The 15,413-nt window shown below is 37.2% G+C and overlaps 1 protein-coding gene across 1 annotated transcript in view; it reads right to left on the bottom strand.

The window, feature by feature from the left end:
* The window catches only part of SCEL (sciellin), a 96,568-nt gene that overhangs the window by 39,405 nt on the left and 41,750 nt on the right, over window positions 1-15,413 (bottom strand). Inside the window, exons 9-17 of the mRNA XM_008053881.2 lie at window positions 15,325-15,405; window positions 12,950-13,015; window positions 10,563-10,622; window positions 6,045-6,089; window positions 4,506-4,565; window positions 4,149-4,208; window positions 3,471-3,530; window positions 637-696; window positions 250-309 (exon numbers count right to left, since the gene is read on the bottom strand). Of these exons, the coding sequence (XP_008052072.1) occupies window positions 250-309; window positions 637-696; window positions 3,471-3,530; window positions 4,149-4,208; window positions 4,506-4,565; window positions 6,045-6,089; window positions 10,563-10,622; window positions 12,950-13,015; window positions 15,325-15,405 (552 nt within the window). The remainder of the gene's footprint in view (window positions 1-249; window positions 310-636; window positions 697-3,470; window positions 3,531-4,148; window positions 4,209-4,505; window positions 4,566-6,044; window positions 6,090-10,562; window positions 10,623-12,949; window positions 13,016-15,324; window positions 15,406-15,413) is intronic.

The following is a 15,413-nucleotide window of genomic DNA, read 5'->3' as shown; positions in this document are numbered from 1 at the left end:
CAAAGAAACGCAATTCAGTAACTCATCCCTAAAAACAAATCAAAGTCCAAAGTCTGGGAGAAAAGGCAATTTACTATCAAACATTGGGGCAATTCTTCAAAAATAAGCAGTTTTACTGAGGGCAAGAAGGGATGGTAATCTGGCCCATCTTTATTGTCCAAGTTCATGTTAATAAAATTATGAAGCTAAAAGGTCAAATCATCTTATCTTCTGATTGAAACCAGAATTAAAGACACTAGTAATTCTTACCCAGTGGTATTTCCATTTCCTTTGGGATTCACTTTGCTAGCATTAGCAGGATTTTCACCTCTTTTTAAAAAAAAAGTTTAGATCAGTTTCAAAATACCATTACATTAAATACACACACCTTCCACATTCTTGATTAAATCAAGCTTTTGGAGAAAAGCATTATACAGATATTAAACTGACTTTTAATATAAAAATTGCCTATCAGAAATATTGTTTAATTAATCTTTAGAATTTTATTAGGCTATATGTAAATGTAAATTTAGATAGAATAGGACACAGAAAAGAAAAGACAAATTTGAAGATGCGATGCCTGCAATATCACTGAGAAGATCACAAAATTAATCTAAGAGAATAACCAATATTCAGAGACATCCAAACAGTTCTCACCCTCTGATGGTGTTATCAGTCCTGGCATTCACTTTGATAGCAGATTCGAGATCTTGGTTTCTTTGGAAAACAACACCAAAACTTTATATCAGTTAGGTTACATACATTTGTTCTGAAATCTGTATAAACAGGAATGTCCCTGAGTGTGGTGTTAGATGTTTCACAACCAAATGACTAGAAAGATCTTTGATGCAATTATCCTTAGCTTATCCTTATTAATTTCCACAATAGTGTTTGATTTTATCTAGTCTAAATCAGTTTAGAAAGGCTTCTCAGCATGCTTCTCTCTTTGCAATTTTGTTCTTTACATTTCTTAATTTAAATAAAAATCTGACTCATCTATTAATTATTTGAGAAAAGATGGAATAAACAAGTATGTGCTCTCCTGAAAAGGCCTCTGCACAAGTATGTTTATTGCAGCACTATTCACAGTAGCAAAAACATGGAGCCAACACAGATGCCCATCAAAAGTGGACTGGATAATGAAAATGGAAAATGGCCATAAAGAACAAAATCATGGCCTTTGCATAACCATGATACAGCTGGAGACCATCATACTAAGTGAGCTATCAAGAAATAAAGAACTGAATACTACGTGTTCTCACTTATAAGCAATCCCTGATCACTGGTCAAATGAACACAAGGTTGGAATTGGCAGATGCTGGACACTGCTAGAGCAGGGAGAGAGGGACAAGGGAGGGAACACATGGCAACACATTGGGTACCTGGTCCACTATCAGGGGAGAGAGGGCCTGCCAGAAGCCCAACCTTCACCTGCATGCAGCTTACTTGTGTAGTAAATCCTTACTTGCATCCTACAACTGTAACATGATATAACATGACATAGCATAGCATAACATAATATAACATATAGCATGGAATATGAGATTATGTAGCAGGTTTCCCTGCACCTACTTTAATGCAACTCAAATACAAAGTCTCATGAAGGAAACAACACTCATCATATTCCTTTTTCCTCACTATCTCTGATGGGTCTAAACATGCAAGACTTCATGTGTACAAAGGAAAGCATGACACTCACAATTCTGACGAGGTGTAAAAAGCTCACCTGAAAAAAGAGAATCCTACCAAGGTAGGAGATTTACTTACCTTTTCTCCTTTTGGTTGGTCCTTTGATTAATAAGACTTCCAAGGCCTTGAGTTCTTTATAACATTGGGGGGAAAAGAAAAGATAGAGCAAGAGAGAAAAAAAAGTGAGGCAAGAGCCACTCAATGATATATCCAGAATTTCTAATGACGACAGGTTTCCCACAACAGGAGCAAGATGCAATCAGTCCTAAAGGATTCAAAGTCCTTAGAAATATTTAATTCAACTGGCTGTACTCATCATGCAAATGCTTACAAGACAGGTTGATATCAGGAACCAACTAATACTCAGTTATGGTTGAATCAATTGAAACATTAAAGTTTCACCAGGTCTCCACGTTTGCTTTCTTGAGAGTGGGTTGATTGGAGTTGAACTTTCCTACATATATTGAGATACTGTCTTATTTAAGCATGAAAAATATTCACATCAGGAATGGAAATCAATTTGTCAACATTTTAAGTCTAAATATTTTCAGGATTTAGACAAGTTATTTCCCCTAAAATGTTCAAGGATGTGTTTAAAGGGTCTGGGGCCAGGTATGGTGGTTCATGTCTGTAATCCCAGCACTTTGGGAGACCAAGGTGTGAGGATGGTTTGAGCCCAGGAGTTCGTGACTCCAGTAAGCTATGATTGCATCACTGCACTCCGTCCTGGGTGACAGAGCAAGGCCCTGTCCCTAAAATTAAAAAAAAATCAATAAGTAAGTAAAGAAAGTCTCTTTAGTCACCTTGGGAAAGTTGAGATAACTCTATTATGGCTTCAGAACTTTATATAAAAGGTCCACATGGAATAAAACTTTCATATATCAATGACTAAAATGTATTAGAAATCACAAAAACTAATTCCTCTAAATTTTTCAAGTTTCCAGGTGTTACACTTTGCCATTCCTCCTGTCTCTGACTTGACCATGATAAGACTGTTGACATTTTAAGTTCTTTCAATATAAGAAAGAAGGAAGAGAGGATGGGAAAAATGCAAACTAACTAGAACTATTTTCCTACCACATCGATCAATTATTCCTGCATCAAAGCCTGGTTGTTATCAAGCTATTCCAAATTACAAATCACTTCTCTTTTCTTTTTTCCTAGTCCACAAATGATATACTTGTGATGCTCATTCTACTTTTTCTATTATCCATCACTTTTGTGGAACCCAAACTCCATTACTTATTTATTATTATTATTTTTATTTTTTTTATTTTTATTTTTTTTGTAGAGAGGAGGTCTCACTATGTTGCCCAAGCTTGTCTTGAACTCCTGGTCTCCAGCAATTCTCTCATCATGGCCTCCCAGAGTGCTGGAATTTCAGATGTGAGCCACTACACCTAACCCATTTAAAAAGATATCTGAAATGTCATCTATTCCTACAAAGCTCATACAGCCATGTACTGTTTTTTTACCTTCATCTATTCTACATTTGAAAAAATATAGCCTGTAGTATGTTGGCATGTTTACATTATTATAATATGTTGTTAATAAGCAATAATACCACATAGACTTTGTTAAGTGTTCTACATCAGAGAGGGTTGAGAATGCATCTGCCAAGAGTGACTTGGAAAGCTAGAATGTCATTCTGGGCATAGACTGGCACAGATAAATGGTTTTTAAAAATAACTGTGGCAATAGAAATCATTCTCATGTTAGAAAGGCAAGTTTAATGCTAACCAAATACAAAGTAAACAGCCAATCTGGAGGGAAAAAATAGTAGTGATCTCATAAATCCTTACCCTTTGTCATTCTTGACTAGTCTGGGATTTTCTTTAATGAAACTGTCAGGGCTCTGGTTTCTTTCAACAAGAAAAAATAATGTCAATAAAGTAAGTCAATTTTCTAGCATGTCAGCATCAAGCTAGAACTATAAGTTAACCTCTTAAATGCTATCAGCTCAGTTACTAAATATTAATTTACCCATTTTATGATACAAAATAAATAAAAGCATGCCTTTTGATACTAGGATATTTACAAACAGATGCGAAGAGATATACATATGAAGTGACTCAACCAAAATTCCCACTGAATAGTGCCTTAGTACATTCTTCAGTGGTGAGGGGCAATGCTCCCAGTACCTAAATGTCTTACAGTAAATATATGTAGTTCATAAACCAACCTATTGTCTACTGCTTGAAACAGCTAGATGTATTTCTTTACATTTTAGATACAATGGGGAACTTGGAGATCATCTAGATTACACCCTTCATTTTATGGGATGAGGAAACAGAGGTCACCCAGATTGATATTGGTGGCAGTGTTGGTGGCCAGCACCAAGATACTCACTATCTGTAGACCCTGTTCTGAAGCCTGTTCCACCAGCCTGCCTGACCCTTTTCCTGAGAAGGAGGTCTCTCCCCAGAAAAGATCATACAGTCTAGGACTCAATAAAGGGGTCTGTCTTAATAAAACCTTACCCTTTGCCATCTTTATCTGTCCGGGTATTCACATAGATGAGACTTTCAAGGCTTTTGGCTCTGAAAATACACAGGAATTCAAATAAAAGACAATATATTGAAATGAAATCTTGTTTCTTGAAAGGTCAGATGCAATAAACAGTCTCCGTGAGTTGCTCATTTACTCTTATTGAATAGAAGAACAGAAATCCTTCTGGGGAATTATGTCTGAACTAGATGTACAATGCTGAGAGCACCGCCCCATCTGCTAGTACATTTCCGTGCCAGAGGATACAACCCCCTTGCAGTTACTGTCTGAAGGAATAAGATAAGCAATCTGCGAGATAACATTTTCAGATTACAAACAAATGCACTTACCTTTTCTCTGTTTCCTCTGTCTTTGGATTTGCTCTGAAGAGACCATCAAGACCTTGATTTCTTTAAACGTATTGATTAAAAAACCTCATCAGTGGTAATAATAGATGCTTAACTCTTAAGAACATACACCAGTTTACAAGTAAGACAGGAAATAGAAGCTAGTTGGGAAAGATGAGCCACAATTTTTGAAATTGGCTTTATTCCAAACAGGTATTTTCAAAAACACAAAATTCTAATTGTAGTGGGTCTTAGAGAAAATAAAACACAAGATATAAACTGGGGATCTTCAAGTCACAATAGGGCCATAGACGTGCTGCTTGGGTTCATGGAGTGTTTCGATTTTTAAGGTGAGCCAGTGTTTACCAAGGCAGCCATGGCACATGGAAACCAGGATTCTCAGGAACTCCTACAACTCTGGGCTCAGGGCATCCTCAGGTGGAGTGGATATGTAGCTGGGTGTCTGACAGGGCATTTGCTCTCCTTTTTGCTCCAGTTCCCTCACTGCCTTTGTTTTATATAGTCAGCACCGTTCACTCACTCATACCTGCCAGGCCTTGGTGGGCCATGCAGTCTACAACTCTTGACCTAAAAGCCCTCTCTTTGCAAATGAGGAAACCAAAAAGCAGCAAATTCAAGTAATAATTATTGTCAAAGAAGATATGAAAGACATTTTGGCTATTCAGTGGCCCACACCTGTAATCCCAGGATTTTGAGATGCCAAGGTGGGACAATTGCTTGAGCCCAGGTTCGAGACCAGCCTGGCAATATAGCAAGACCTTGTCTCTACAAAAAAATACAAAAATTAGCCAGGTGTTATGGTGCATGCCTGTAGTCTTAGCTACTCAGGAGGCTGAGGTGGAATGATTGTCTGAGCCTGGAAGATCAAGCCTGCCGTGAACTGGAATTGTGCCACTGCCCTCCAGCCTGGGCAATAGAGCGAGACCCTGTCTCAAAACAAACAAAAAAAGTCTCATGATCCTCAGATCAATTAATTCATATGCAGTTTGCTGTGTTTTACCCTTCTCTTTGGTCACCACTTAGTAGGTTGTTATGAAAGTTAACAGACAGCTAGCTACCAGTGTAACACCTCTAACACAAACCTCCGTGATCCACTTTTAGTGTATTTCAAGTTATGCAGTTATTTTTGATTCAAAATAAGGAGATAATGCTAACTAACATAATACAGTGTTTTTTGTGATAGTGAAACTAAAAATATTCAGTGATCAAACCAAATTCTGTTTACATGTTAGTGAATTAATATTTTAAGAAGAGAAATGTGGTTATTTACATAAGTGCCTTAATAAACAAATGTGGTATGAAAATCAAAGACACTTTACTACTAGTGTCTTTAGAATTTAATAACCATTCATCACCATGATGAGATAATGATGATTTCTGAAAGCTTTTAATTCAAGATTTATAGAATATTTTTGACTAGATTGGTGTGTGGATTCTCGTGCTCAAAGACTGAAAAGACATAAGAAGTCACAATATGCAATTCACTAACAAAGCAAAAAAATAAACATTTGGAAATCTTACCTCTTTAAGCTTTTGTTCATTTTGATGAGATTATCCAGTTCTTCACTATGGGAAGAGAAAAAATATCTCTCATTAGTGAAAGCCTGTCTACAGTCAAAGGGTAAATTCATCTTAAAGCAACTCTGAGTCCTCTCAAATATAACACATGCCCCACCTTTACCGCTGCGAAGATCCTGCTTATCTTTCAAGGCCCATCTCCAACCCCACTCTCTCCAAGAAGCCTTCTCAGTCCTCCAATTAAATAATGCCCCCTGCATTTTAGAAACCCTGGCAGTATTGGACTTGTCTGCGTCTTCCTTTATGGTAGTTCTGTTACCATACTCTGTATTACAGCCATCACTTGTCTTGTGTTAATGTGTTGGCCCCTACACAAGCACACACCACTTAAAATGTAAACTGTATTTTACATGGAAATCTCTTGTTTTTAATAGCCTCTTTCATATGATAGATGCTTAATATACATTTCTAATTGAATCAACAAAAGATAGGTGCATGGACTGATTATGGCTTTGCACAATGTTCTTGCACAAAGTAGCTACTAGAAAACGCATGTTCATCAGTAAGTTTGGCTTCTTTCTTGGACTCTACTCCTACCTTGTTTCCAGGTCAGCTAAATTTGCTAGCCCATTTCCACATTTAAGAACTGCAAAGCCCTTTCTGGTTGCTTCTTCGGGAGCAACCTATTTAAGCTAAACCGCTGGGTTCAGGAATTTTACTTAAATCACATGGGCCAGACTCTCTCCCCAGAGCAGGCAGCCTGGGTGGGGAGGCATGGGGATTTCATGAGCACGTTCTTGGTCTCTTCTTCTTGTTCCCTCTCACAGCACGTCCTCCTCTAAACTTTTCTATCCACTACTTCCCCTCACCCCCATTTCTCTTGCCCTCCAGTTTTTCCATTCACAAATCTTGGTTTTCCCTTCCTCCTGCTTTAGAATCATGTTTTCCAAGCTTTCTGAACATTATTCTTTCTCCCTGAGTCATCTCTGGTATTGACCAGAGGGTTGTAAGACCCAATAACTCAGTAATCACACATTCAGACTCTCAAGTCAAGGACACCTGGAATTCAATTCAGGATCCACCACTTATTAATTGGTGACATTACTTAACCTCCTATTAACTCGATTTTCCCATCTGTAAAAAGAGAATACTAATCATACCCACGTCAGAACATAATTGATAGCTAATTAATACATTGTGTCTAGTACGATGCCTAGGAAGACATACATTTTTCATTAGTTTTGGCCATTATAATAAATAGTGTCTGGTCAATGCTACATTTTTCATTTAATAAATGCTATATTTATTAAATGCATTTAGAAACATCAAGACTTTGACTTAGCCTTGAAAAGATATAATCACTGAGTCACTCATGAGCTTGAAGACATCTGTACAACACTATTGCCAAAATAGCTACTGTCAATGGCTATCCTCTCAGAGCCACTAAAATATGTTGAATTGGTGGCCATCATATAGATGAATGCTTTCAAGTAATCTTAGGTATTTAATGGTGGGATTGAAGGCTGGGTTTAAATAATGAAATACAAAAGTTGCTGCCTCTGACAAAAAATTGATTAATGCTCTATCCCTGTGTGTGACAAACACTACCCAGTCCCTTGGTACAGAGGTTCATTATTGTTTCTTGCTTGAAATTCTACCTGCCAAGCCTGAGATTGTGAATCTGTTCTTGTCCCTAAGGAAAAGAGTAAACCCCAGAATCCTGTAAATTTTAGCCCCAGACCTTTCTGACTGGCATGAGTCACAATAATGAGATTATCAGGACTTGGGGTTGCTCATGTCTATCTCAAGAAAATTAGCATAAATCATGAGAAGACACTCTGTGGCAAATTAAATAAAATGAATACTGTATTCCAAATAAAGAACTTGAGCTTTCAAAATGACTTTAAATTGATGAAAGCGTTGGATATTAAGTTTCACCGTCACATTTGCAACAAATTAAATGCTCTTAATCAGATAGCAGTAACACTCCATTTCACAAAGAGCAGTTTGGATAAATAAAGCTATTTCTAGTCCCTGTGGAAAGCCCACTGTAACAATACTCTGTGATGACTAAGTCGATGAACAGATATTCTCCCTGGTCTCTCTGTCAAGAAGCAATATCTGTGATGAATGCACCTGGCTGTAGAATTCATGCATTGTGGTGACTAGGGAACAGGGATAGGATAGTTAAACTAACTGCCACTCTCACAGTTTTTTGTTTGATTTACACCAAACCATAATTTCCCTCCAGCATCACTCAAACGTCTCAATTGCCTACCAAAAAACTGTCCAGTCCCTACTGAAAACAAAATCATTACCTCCAACAAAAACAAATCAATACAATTAGAGATCTTAACATTTAGATGAGAAAAGAAGTGGAAATGAAACATTCAGGATACTTGCTACAGTGTCCATCCAGGATTCAGAGCTCTCCTGTTTTTGTTTTTTTTGTTTTTTAAATGAATTTGCACAGAAAAGCCAAGTGTTACTTTTGTTTCTTCTCGCCAGTTCTTATAATGGAGACTGCAATCTCTGGTAACATTCTTAGCATTATTAAGTTCCATTAAACAAGGGACATTTTTCAGGGCTTTGGATTTAAATGATGGAATATTTATACTCAAGGTTTCTCAGTGCTCATCATTATTTTACCATAATCTATCATATCAACTACTTTGTGCAAAGCACCATGTCAAACACTGTGAATGATGAATAAGACAAAATATCTGCTCTAAGAGATTATACATAGAGACGATGACACATTTACACAAGCAACATGAAACAAATTCAAAGATGATTCAGTATTATCAAAAATGAATACTGAGGCTCTAGTAGTTTAGAGAGGCAGAAATCACATCTCACTAGGTCACTCAGAGAAGACTCGATAGAGAAGGTGATATTTGGTCTGGATCTTGACAAATGGGCAGGACTTGAAAGGATTGATACAATGGCTTGAGGCTGGAAAAGGCCCCCGTGTGGCATAAACAAAGGCCAAGTATCTGGAAACTATAGAAAGGAAGTGGTTTCATTTGATGTTGAATGTATGGCAAATATAGGAGCGAAATCAGAAATTATTCTGGAATGTTAGGCTAGAGCCAGGTTAGCAAGGGCCTTGAATGATATTATATGCAATTGAATGGGAAAATAGGGAGCTGGGGCAGTGAATGAGTAGAATCTTTAGAAATGGATGATGGGTGGTAACTAAAACTGGATAGCTACTCTAGTCACCTATGTGAGCATCAATGAGAGTTCGAACCAGGGGGAGTCTGTGTGGGTGTAAGGAGTATTTTAGACATTTAATCCATGCATGCCTGCTAATGTATGGGGGACCCCAAAAAACAGAATTATTTTTGGAATGGTAGGCTTTTCCTGCTAGAGAAACCAATTATCATCAGTGTACCTGCTACCTTTGCTGTGCGGCTGCATTCAGCTTCAGTGAATTTGTGTGTGTGTGTGTGTGTGTGTGTGTGTGTGTGTGTGTTTCTTTTAACGTGTTTGCCCATCTCATGATGGGTGATTTACAAGTGCACCTGCCCACACCACACTGAGTGTTCAGCAGTTTTTGTCCAAAATGGCATGACCCCTATGCCCCGCCCTCCCTATTTACCCAATCTCACCCTGAACTCCTTTTTTGATGCTGTTGTTTCCCTGCCTTGATGAAAAAAAAGCCCTCAAAGGAAATGTCTTGCCAATATGGACGAAATGAAACCAAAAAACGGCAGAAGCACTTAAAGGTATCCAAATTGGCAAGTTCCAAAACTGTTTTGGGGCAGTAGAAAAAGTATCTCAATAGGGATATTTCATCAAACAGAGAGTACGTGAAACTGACTGAAGTTTAAACATGCAAGAATAAATACACAATTTTTTATTTTTTATTTTATTTTTTATTCTTTTGAGTTGGAGTCTCACTCTGTCACCCAGACTGGAGTGCAGTGGCCGCTCCCACAACCTCAACCTGCTGGGCTCCAGCGATCCTTCCACCTCAGCCTTCCAAGTAGCTGGAACTACAGGCGCGCACTACCACGCCCAGCGAACACAATATTTTATAAATAAATTTCAGGTTTTGGGGGTCTCCCTCTTGAATATAGGAGGAGAGCGCTACAGAAGAATCAAGAATGATTCCAGAAAGGTGAGCCTGCACAATGAAAAATAGAGAAGTCAGGAAACAGCACATTGGGGAAGGAAATTGGATATGGCCTGGGGCATCCCGAGTGGAGGGTACAGGGGAGACAGATGGATAGAGCTCTGGACCTGCAATGTGAATACAAGACTGGAGATTTGAGATGAGGCTTGACAGCTGAGGTCACTGGAATGAATGCAATTACCAGAAGAGGCAACAGCATAAATGTCAGCACCATCACTTTTCAGGGGTACTTATCTAGAAATACAAATGCTTTCTTCTTGTAAAATATATATGATAAACATTGTGTTCATGTTTGGAACTCTTAATGGTACTGGTTAAGCATTTTTGAAACACAAAGAGAAGAAGAAAAAAAAACGAGCTCAAAAGCTCTGATGTCTCACCCTTTGTCAGTTTTCTGAAGTGAAGTGGCCACTTTGACGATGTTATCGAGATCCTGACTCCTTCAAACAATGAAAAATAAATACAGGTCAATGATAGCAGAACTATCCTTGAAGGAGCTAAGATTTCTCATCTGTTTACAGTGAAGAAAACAGATCATTCAGGTGATGTTCAGCAGAGTTTACTGAGTTTAGCAGAAAAACAAAATAGTTCTATTAAATCAACTCATGGCACACAGAGACACCTCCCCAACTCTCTCTCTCTCTCTCTCTCTCTCTTTCTCTCTCTCTCTCACTCACACACACACTCACACACACACACACCAATCGTTGTCATTCCACCTGGGTATTGGTTCTGCCATCTAGTGCTCACTGAAATAACTACATTTTATCCTAAGGACTTGTATTGGCAGCTCCTAAATTCTATGCTAAAGAAAAGTCATGGAAGCTGAGCTCGGTGGCTCAGCCTGTAATCCTGCGCCTTTGGGAGGCTGAGGTGAGTGGATTGCCTAAGCCCGCGGGTTCAAGACCCGCCTGGGCAGGTGAGACCTCATCTCTACAATAAATCAAAAACTTAGCCAGGCGTAGTAGTGGACGCCTGTAGTTCCAGCTACTTGGAAGGCTAAGGCAGAAGGATCGCCAGAGCCCAGCAGGTCGAGGCTGTGGTGGCTGGGAGCGGCCACTGCACTCCAGTCTGGGCAACAGAGTGTGACTCCAACTCAAAAAAAAAAAAAAGGTCATGGAGAAGAAAATCCAGTTAATTGCATAAGTAGACAGTTTGAAAGTTTTTTTTCTGCTGGAGCCAAGGACTTTAAGCAACAGACCCAGACAATTAATTAGTCCTTCTCATCCTAAAGGGGTAAAAAGATGTATCTTCTCAGGCGATAGAATAGGTGGAAGCACCTGAGACATAAAGTTGGATCATTCTAATCTTCTTAGATCATGAAAAGAAATAATTAGGAAAATCCTTACAGGTCCCCTGCAATTAAGAACTGTGTTTCACAAACAGCCCAGTATGGTGGCTCATGCCTGTAAACCCAGCACTTTAAAAGGCCTAGGTGGAAGGATTGCTTGAGCCCAGAAGTCGGAGACCAGCCTGGGCAATATGGAGCTCCCATCTCTAAAAAAATGAAAAAAAGTAGCCAGGAGCGATCGAGTGCATCTATAGTCCCAGCTATTCAGGTAGGAAGGCTGAGGAGGAAGAACTTCCTGAGCCTAGGAAGTTGAGGCTGTGGTAAGCCATGATAGTGCCAATGCACTACAACCTGGGGGCCTGAGTGAAACCCACACTCAAAAAATAAAACATTTAAAAATTACACAAATTTTAAAATAATGCTGTTTCACAAACAGTATCTCACAGAAAGTTGATACGATTCCATGAAGAAAGAATTTGTAGGCAAATTTGGGAAGAGTACCCTACTTTTGGTGATTCAGAATACACATAATCACAATGTAAGTTCTGAGAAGTCCTGTAGGAGAGAACTTTAATTGTGCATCAGACACAATTAGAACCCTACTTTCACAGAGTACATATTGACATTTTGTAGCACAAGGAACACAGTTTGGGAAATGCCAAGAGATGCTTAAGTTCTTAGGAGCAAAGAAAACACAATTTTCCCCAAAGGTAGAGAATTCCTGTGATGTGTTGAACTGGGACTATTCTGAGAGACAGAGGGAATTTTTAAAAATGAAAAGCATATACGTTTCAGAAAATTTTCATCAAAAAAATTTGAAAATTTGGTTTACTATGTTGGTAGACATAAAATAATATTGCTTTAAAACTATTTTCAAAAACAAAATTTAAAAAAAGAAGAAAAGCAAGATATACCCAAAACAAATGCTAGACTAGATAGGACATGCAAGACATCAGGTATAAATCAAGACTCTCATGGGGAAGCCAGACATTTGGGGAACGATACCTTATCCCAAAGGCATCAGCACACTTTCTGTGCCTCTTCCTGATACTGCAGAGGGAGCTGGACATGACTTTGTACAGCCAAAACCAGACAAAGTTTTTGTAGCACGAGCTCAACTAAACGACTGTATTTCCACCTCTTCATTCATACAGCCACACCAATAATGTCATAGACAGTGGGGCAAATACTGGAAATAAAGAGCAAATGACCTTTTCCTGTCTTCCAGGGGTTTGCTCTTACCCTGTTATCATGTTCAGAGAATTTTGGTTGCTTTCTTAATGTAAAGCTTAGGATAGAAATAAAAGCAACAAAATTCTGTAAGTACCTATAAAAACATTTACTACCCACTCTATTGAAGTCGGCTGGAACTTTAATTTTATCTATTTTATTATTAATTGTTTTGTATTTTTAAAGTGTTCTAATAAAGCGAAGTTCAGCATTGCTACAAGTACATAGATATAGAGACCACTTTACCTTATATTTCTTTCAGCAGATCTGCTGGTTTCTGTATATATACCAGGTCTAGATGGAGACATCTGCCTATATTTTTCAAGTTACAGATAATGTGTTAGGTAAGAAAACATTTTTTGTTAAATTTAAATTTATAAGAAAAATTTATGTTCAAAAAGATCAGCATGTGTTGGAATCTCACTACTACTTGAGATAACAAACAACTCTTTAGGTTGGCTAGAATTCAAACATCTCTTATCTGAAATTTGGAAGAGTCCAATTTTGTTACTGTCACATATTTTTTAACCACTAGATATATCTAGAAATATCTATATATCTAGATATATCTAGGAATATCTGTTCTAAATATGTTCATTATATTTTTTTTGGTCTCCATCAATAAAGCATTTTCACATTTATCTCTATTAGCAATGATGCAATATTTTAAAATATTAAGATTTATTTTTGTTATTAGGCATCAAACAAATTTTTTTTTCTTAAAGACTTATTCTGGGCAACCCCCTCAGGTCCCCTCCCCATGGGAGCTTTTCTGTCCTCTTAATAAATCCTGCTTTCTAAAAAAAAAAAAAAAAAAAAAAAAGACATCCCATTTGAATCCCATCAAGGAATTTATTTGGTCAGATAAGATGGGGGAAGTAAGTCTATATTTCAGGTACACTTCCACATTGAAAATGACCACACTGGGCTGAAAAAATTACATTTTACTATATTCCGTCACAATTTGTGATAAAAGACTTTGCTCTTTTTTCTAAGTATCTGGTTGACCTACTTACACATTCTTACTTGCTCTCAAGAAGCTATATTCAGCTATTTTTTTGTACTCCTGAGGACATGTGTTAATTACATAGGAAACACTTCCCTTTCAGATTCTTTCATTAAAATCATCTTGCTGTGATTAAAGCCATCAGGGTTTAAAAACATGCAAGATGTCCCAATTTTATTTTTCAGATCATTGGTGGAAGAAATAAATTAGAATAGTAAAAATGGACTAGGCCAGTTCCTATGAAGTTTAGCTTCTTATAATCTAAACAAACTTACAGCTCCAGTGTTGCTGATTTTAGGTTAGAATTTAGGTGGTACTTAGCACAATTACTTTTAGCCCCTTAAAAAATACTATTCAAATTAAGATTTAATTGCTTAATACTTGAAAAGTTAAAGGAAAAATAGTGTAAGATAAAAAGCTTGAAAAGTTATTTTTAGGAATAATTATAATAATTGTGCAAATAAGCTATAAATCTGATCTGTATTTTTAATTAGTTCAATGAAGAAGTATTCTCTTGACTCATTAAAAGAAAATGGTATTCTCATCCTAAGGACAAAATTTCAAAGATCCTGTGAAGTTTCACTGAATAGAAATGCAGACCTGGGGTTTTAACCAACAGGATGACACTTCATATGTAGTCTTGCTGCCTGTCAGCATTTTCTAGCTGAAGTTACCCTCTTCCTGAAGAATATTTCTATGATTGTGTCTTACTAAAGAATAACTCTATAATTGTGTCTTATTGAAGAAAAGCTCTATAATTGTGCCTTACATGGTGTCAAAAAAATCACCATCAAAGAACAAAAATACAAAAGAGTCAACGGCAGGCAATCAAGCAAACCTAATGCATTCAGTCTTCATTGAGTTACCATTTTTTAATCTCATGGTAATAATGGAAATGTGGGATGTACATCTTGAAAATTTGTCCAAGATACATTAAACAGTTTCACAGAAATGCTTGAGAAGATTTTCAGATCTCTGAATTTGTTTCTAAGTATTAATGATAGAGTGACCGAGATTCAAAGATGAAACGCAAGTCTGTTTTTCCTGATTCTGAGACAAATTAATTAGAAAATTTTTCAAAATTTGTGGTAGTTTTGAAATCAACTATAAATTTCTTAGCTAAAAAAAAAAATTTCAAAACTACACAAAGATATTTCTAACCCAAGTGAGGGTTTGAATGGTAACAAAGTCTCAAGAACATCTTTCATCAGAATATGTATCTTAATGGGAAACAACTTATATATTGTTTAATATGGCTTATATGTGTTATATATATATCCCAAATACATATATATATATATATATGTTTCTATTTATATATTAGGAGTCAATGTAAAAGAAGCCTATGCACACTTCTGCACATGAATATTGTTCTATTTCTATCTTGAAGATATATTTCCTTAAGACCAAGTAATAGCCATAAGTATTCAAAGGAAAATATAAATATACATATGTGTTGACAAATACAATTAGAAAAAGTTCCACAAGTGTTTTTTTAGTGACTGTGCACATAAAACATGCCCTTGCTTTGCTCCAAGCAGGTCATAATTCATTTACTTTTATTTCTCTTGAACTTCATTTTGGCAGGAAATTCTGAGGCAACCAGGTCTCTTACCTTTTGTCCTGTCTCAGCTGGTTAGGAGAAGTCAAAGGAGAGCTGGGCTTTGGAGGTATTGGAGGGTGAACAGCTGGTTCCCTTTAAAA

This window comes from Carlito syrichta, unplaced genomic scaffold (genome assembly GCF_000164805.1).
Source record: "Carlito syrichta isolate Samal-C Ts95f unplaced genomic scaffold, Tarsius_syrichta-2.0.1 Scaffold288798, whole genome shotgun sequence".
Taxonomy (NCBI): Eukaryota; Metazoa; Chordata; class Mammalia; order Primates; family Tarsiidae; genus Carlito; species Carlito syrichta.
The sequence above is the reverse complement of the archived record's forward strand: the minus strand, read 5'-3'. Positions and strand labels throughout refer to the sequence as shown.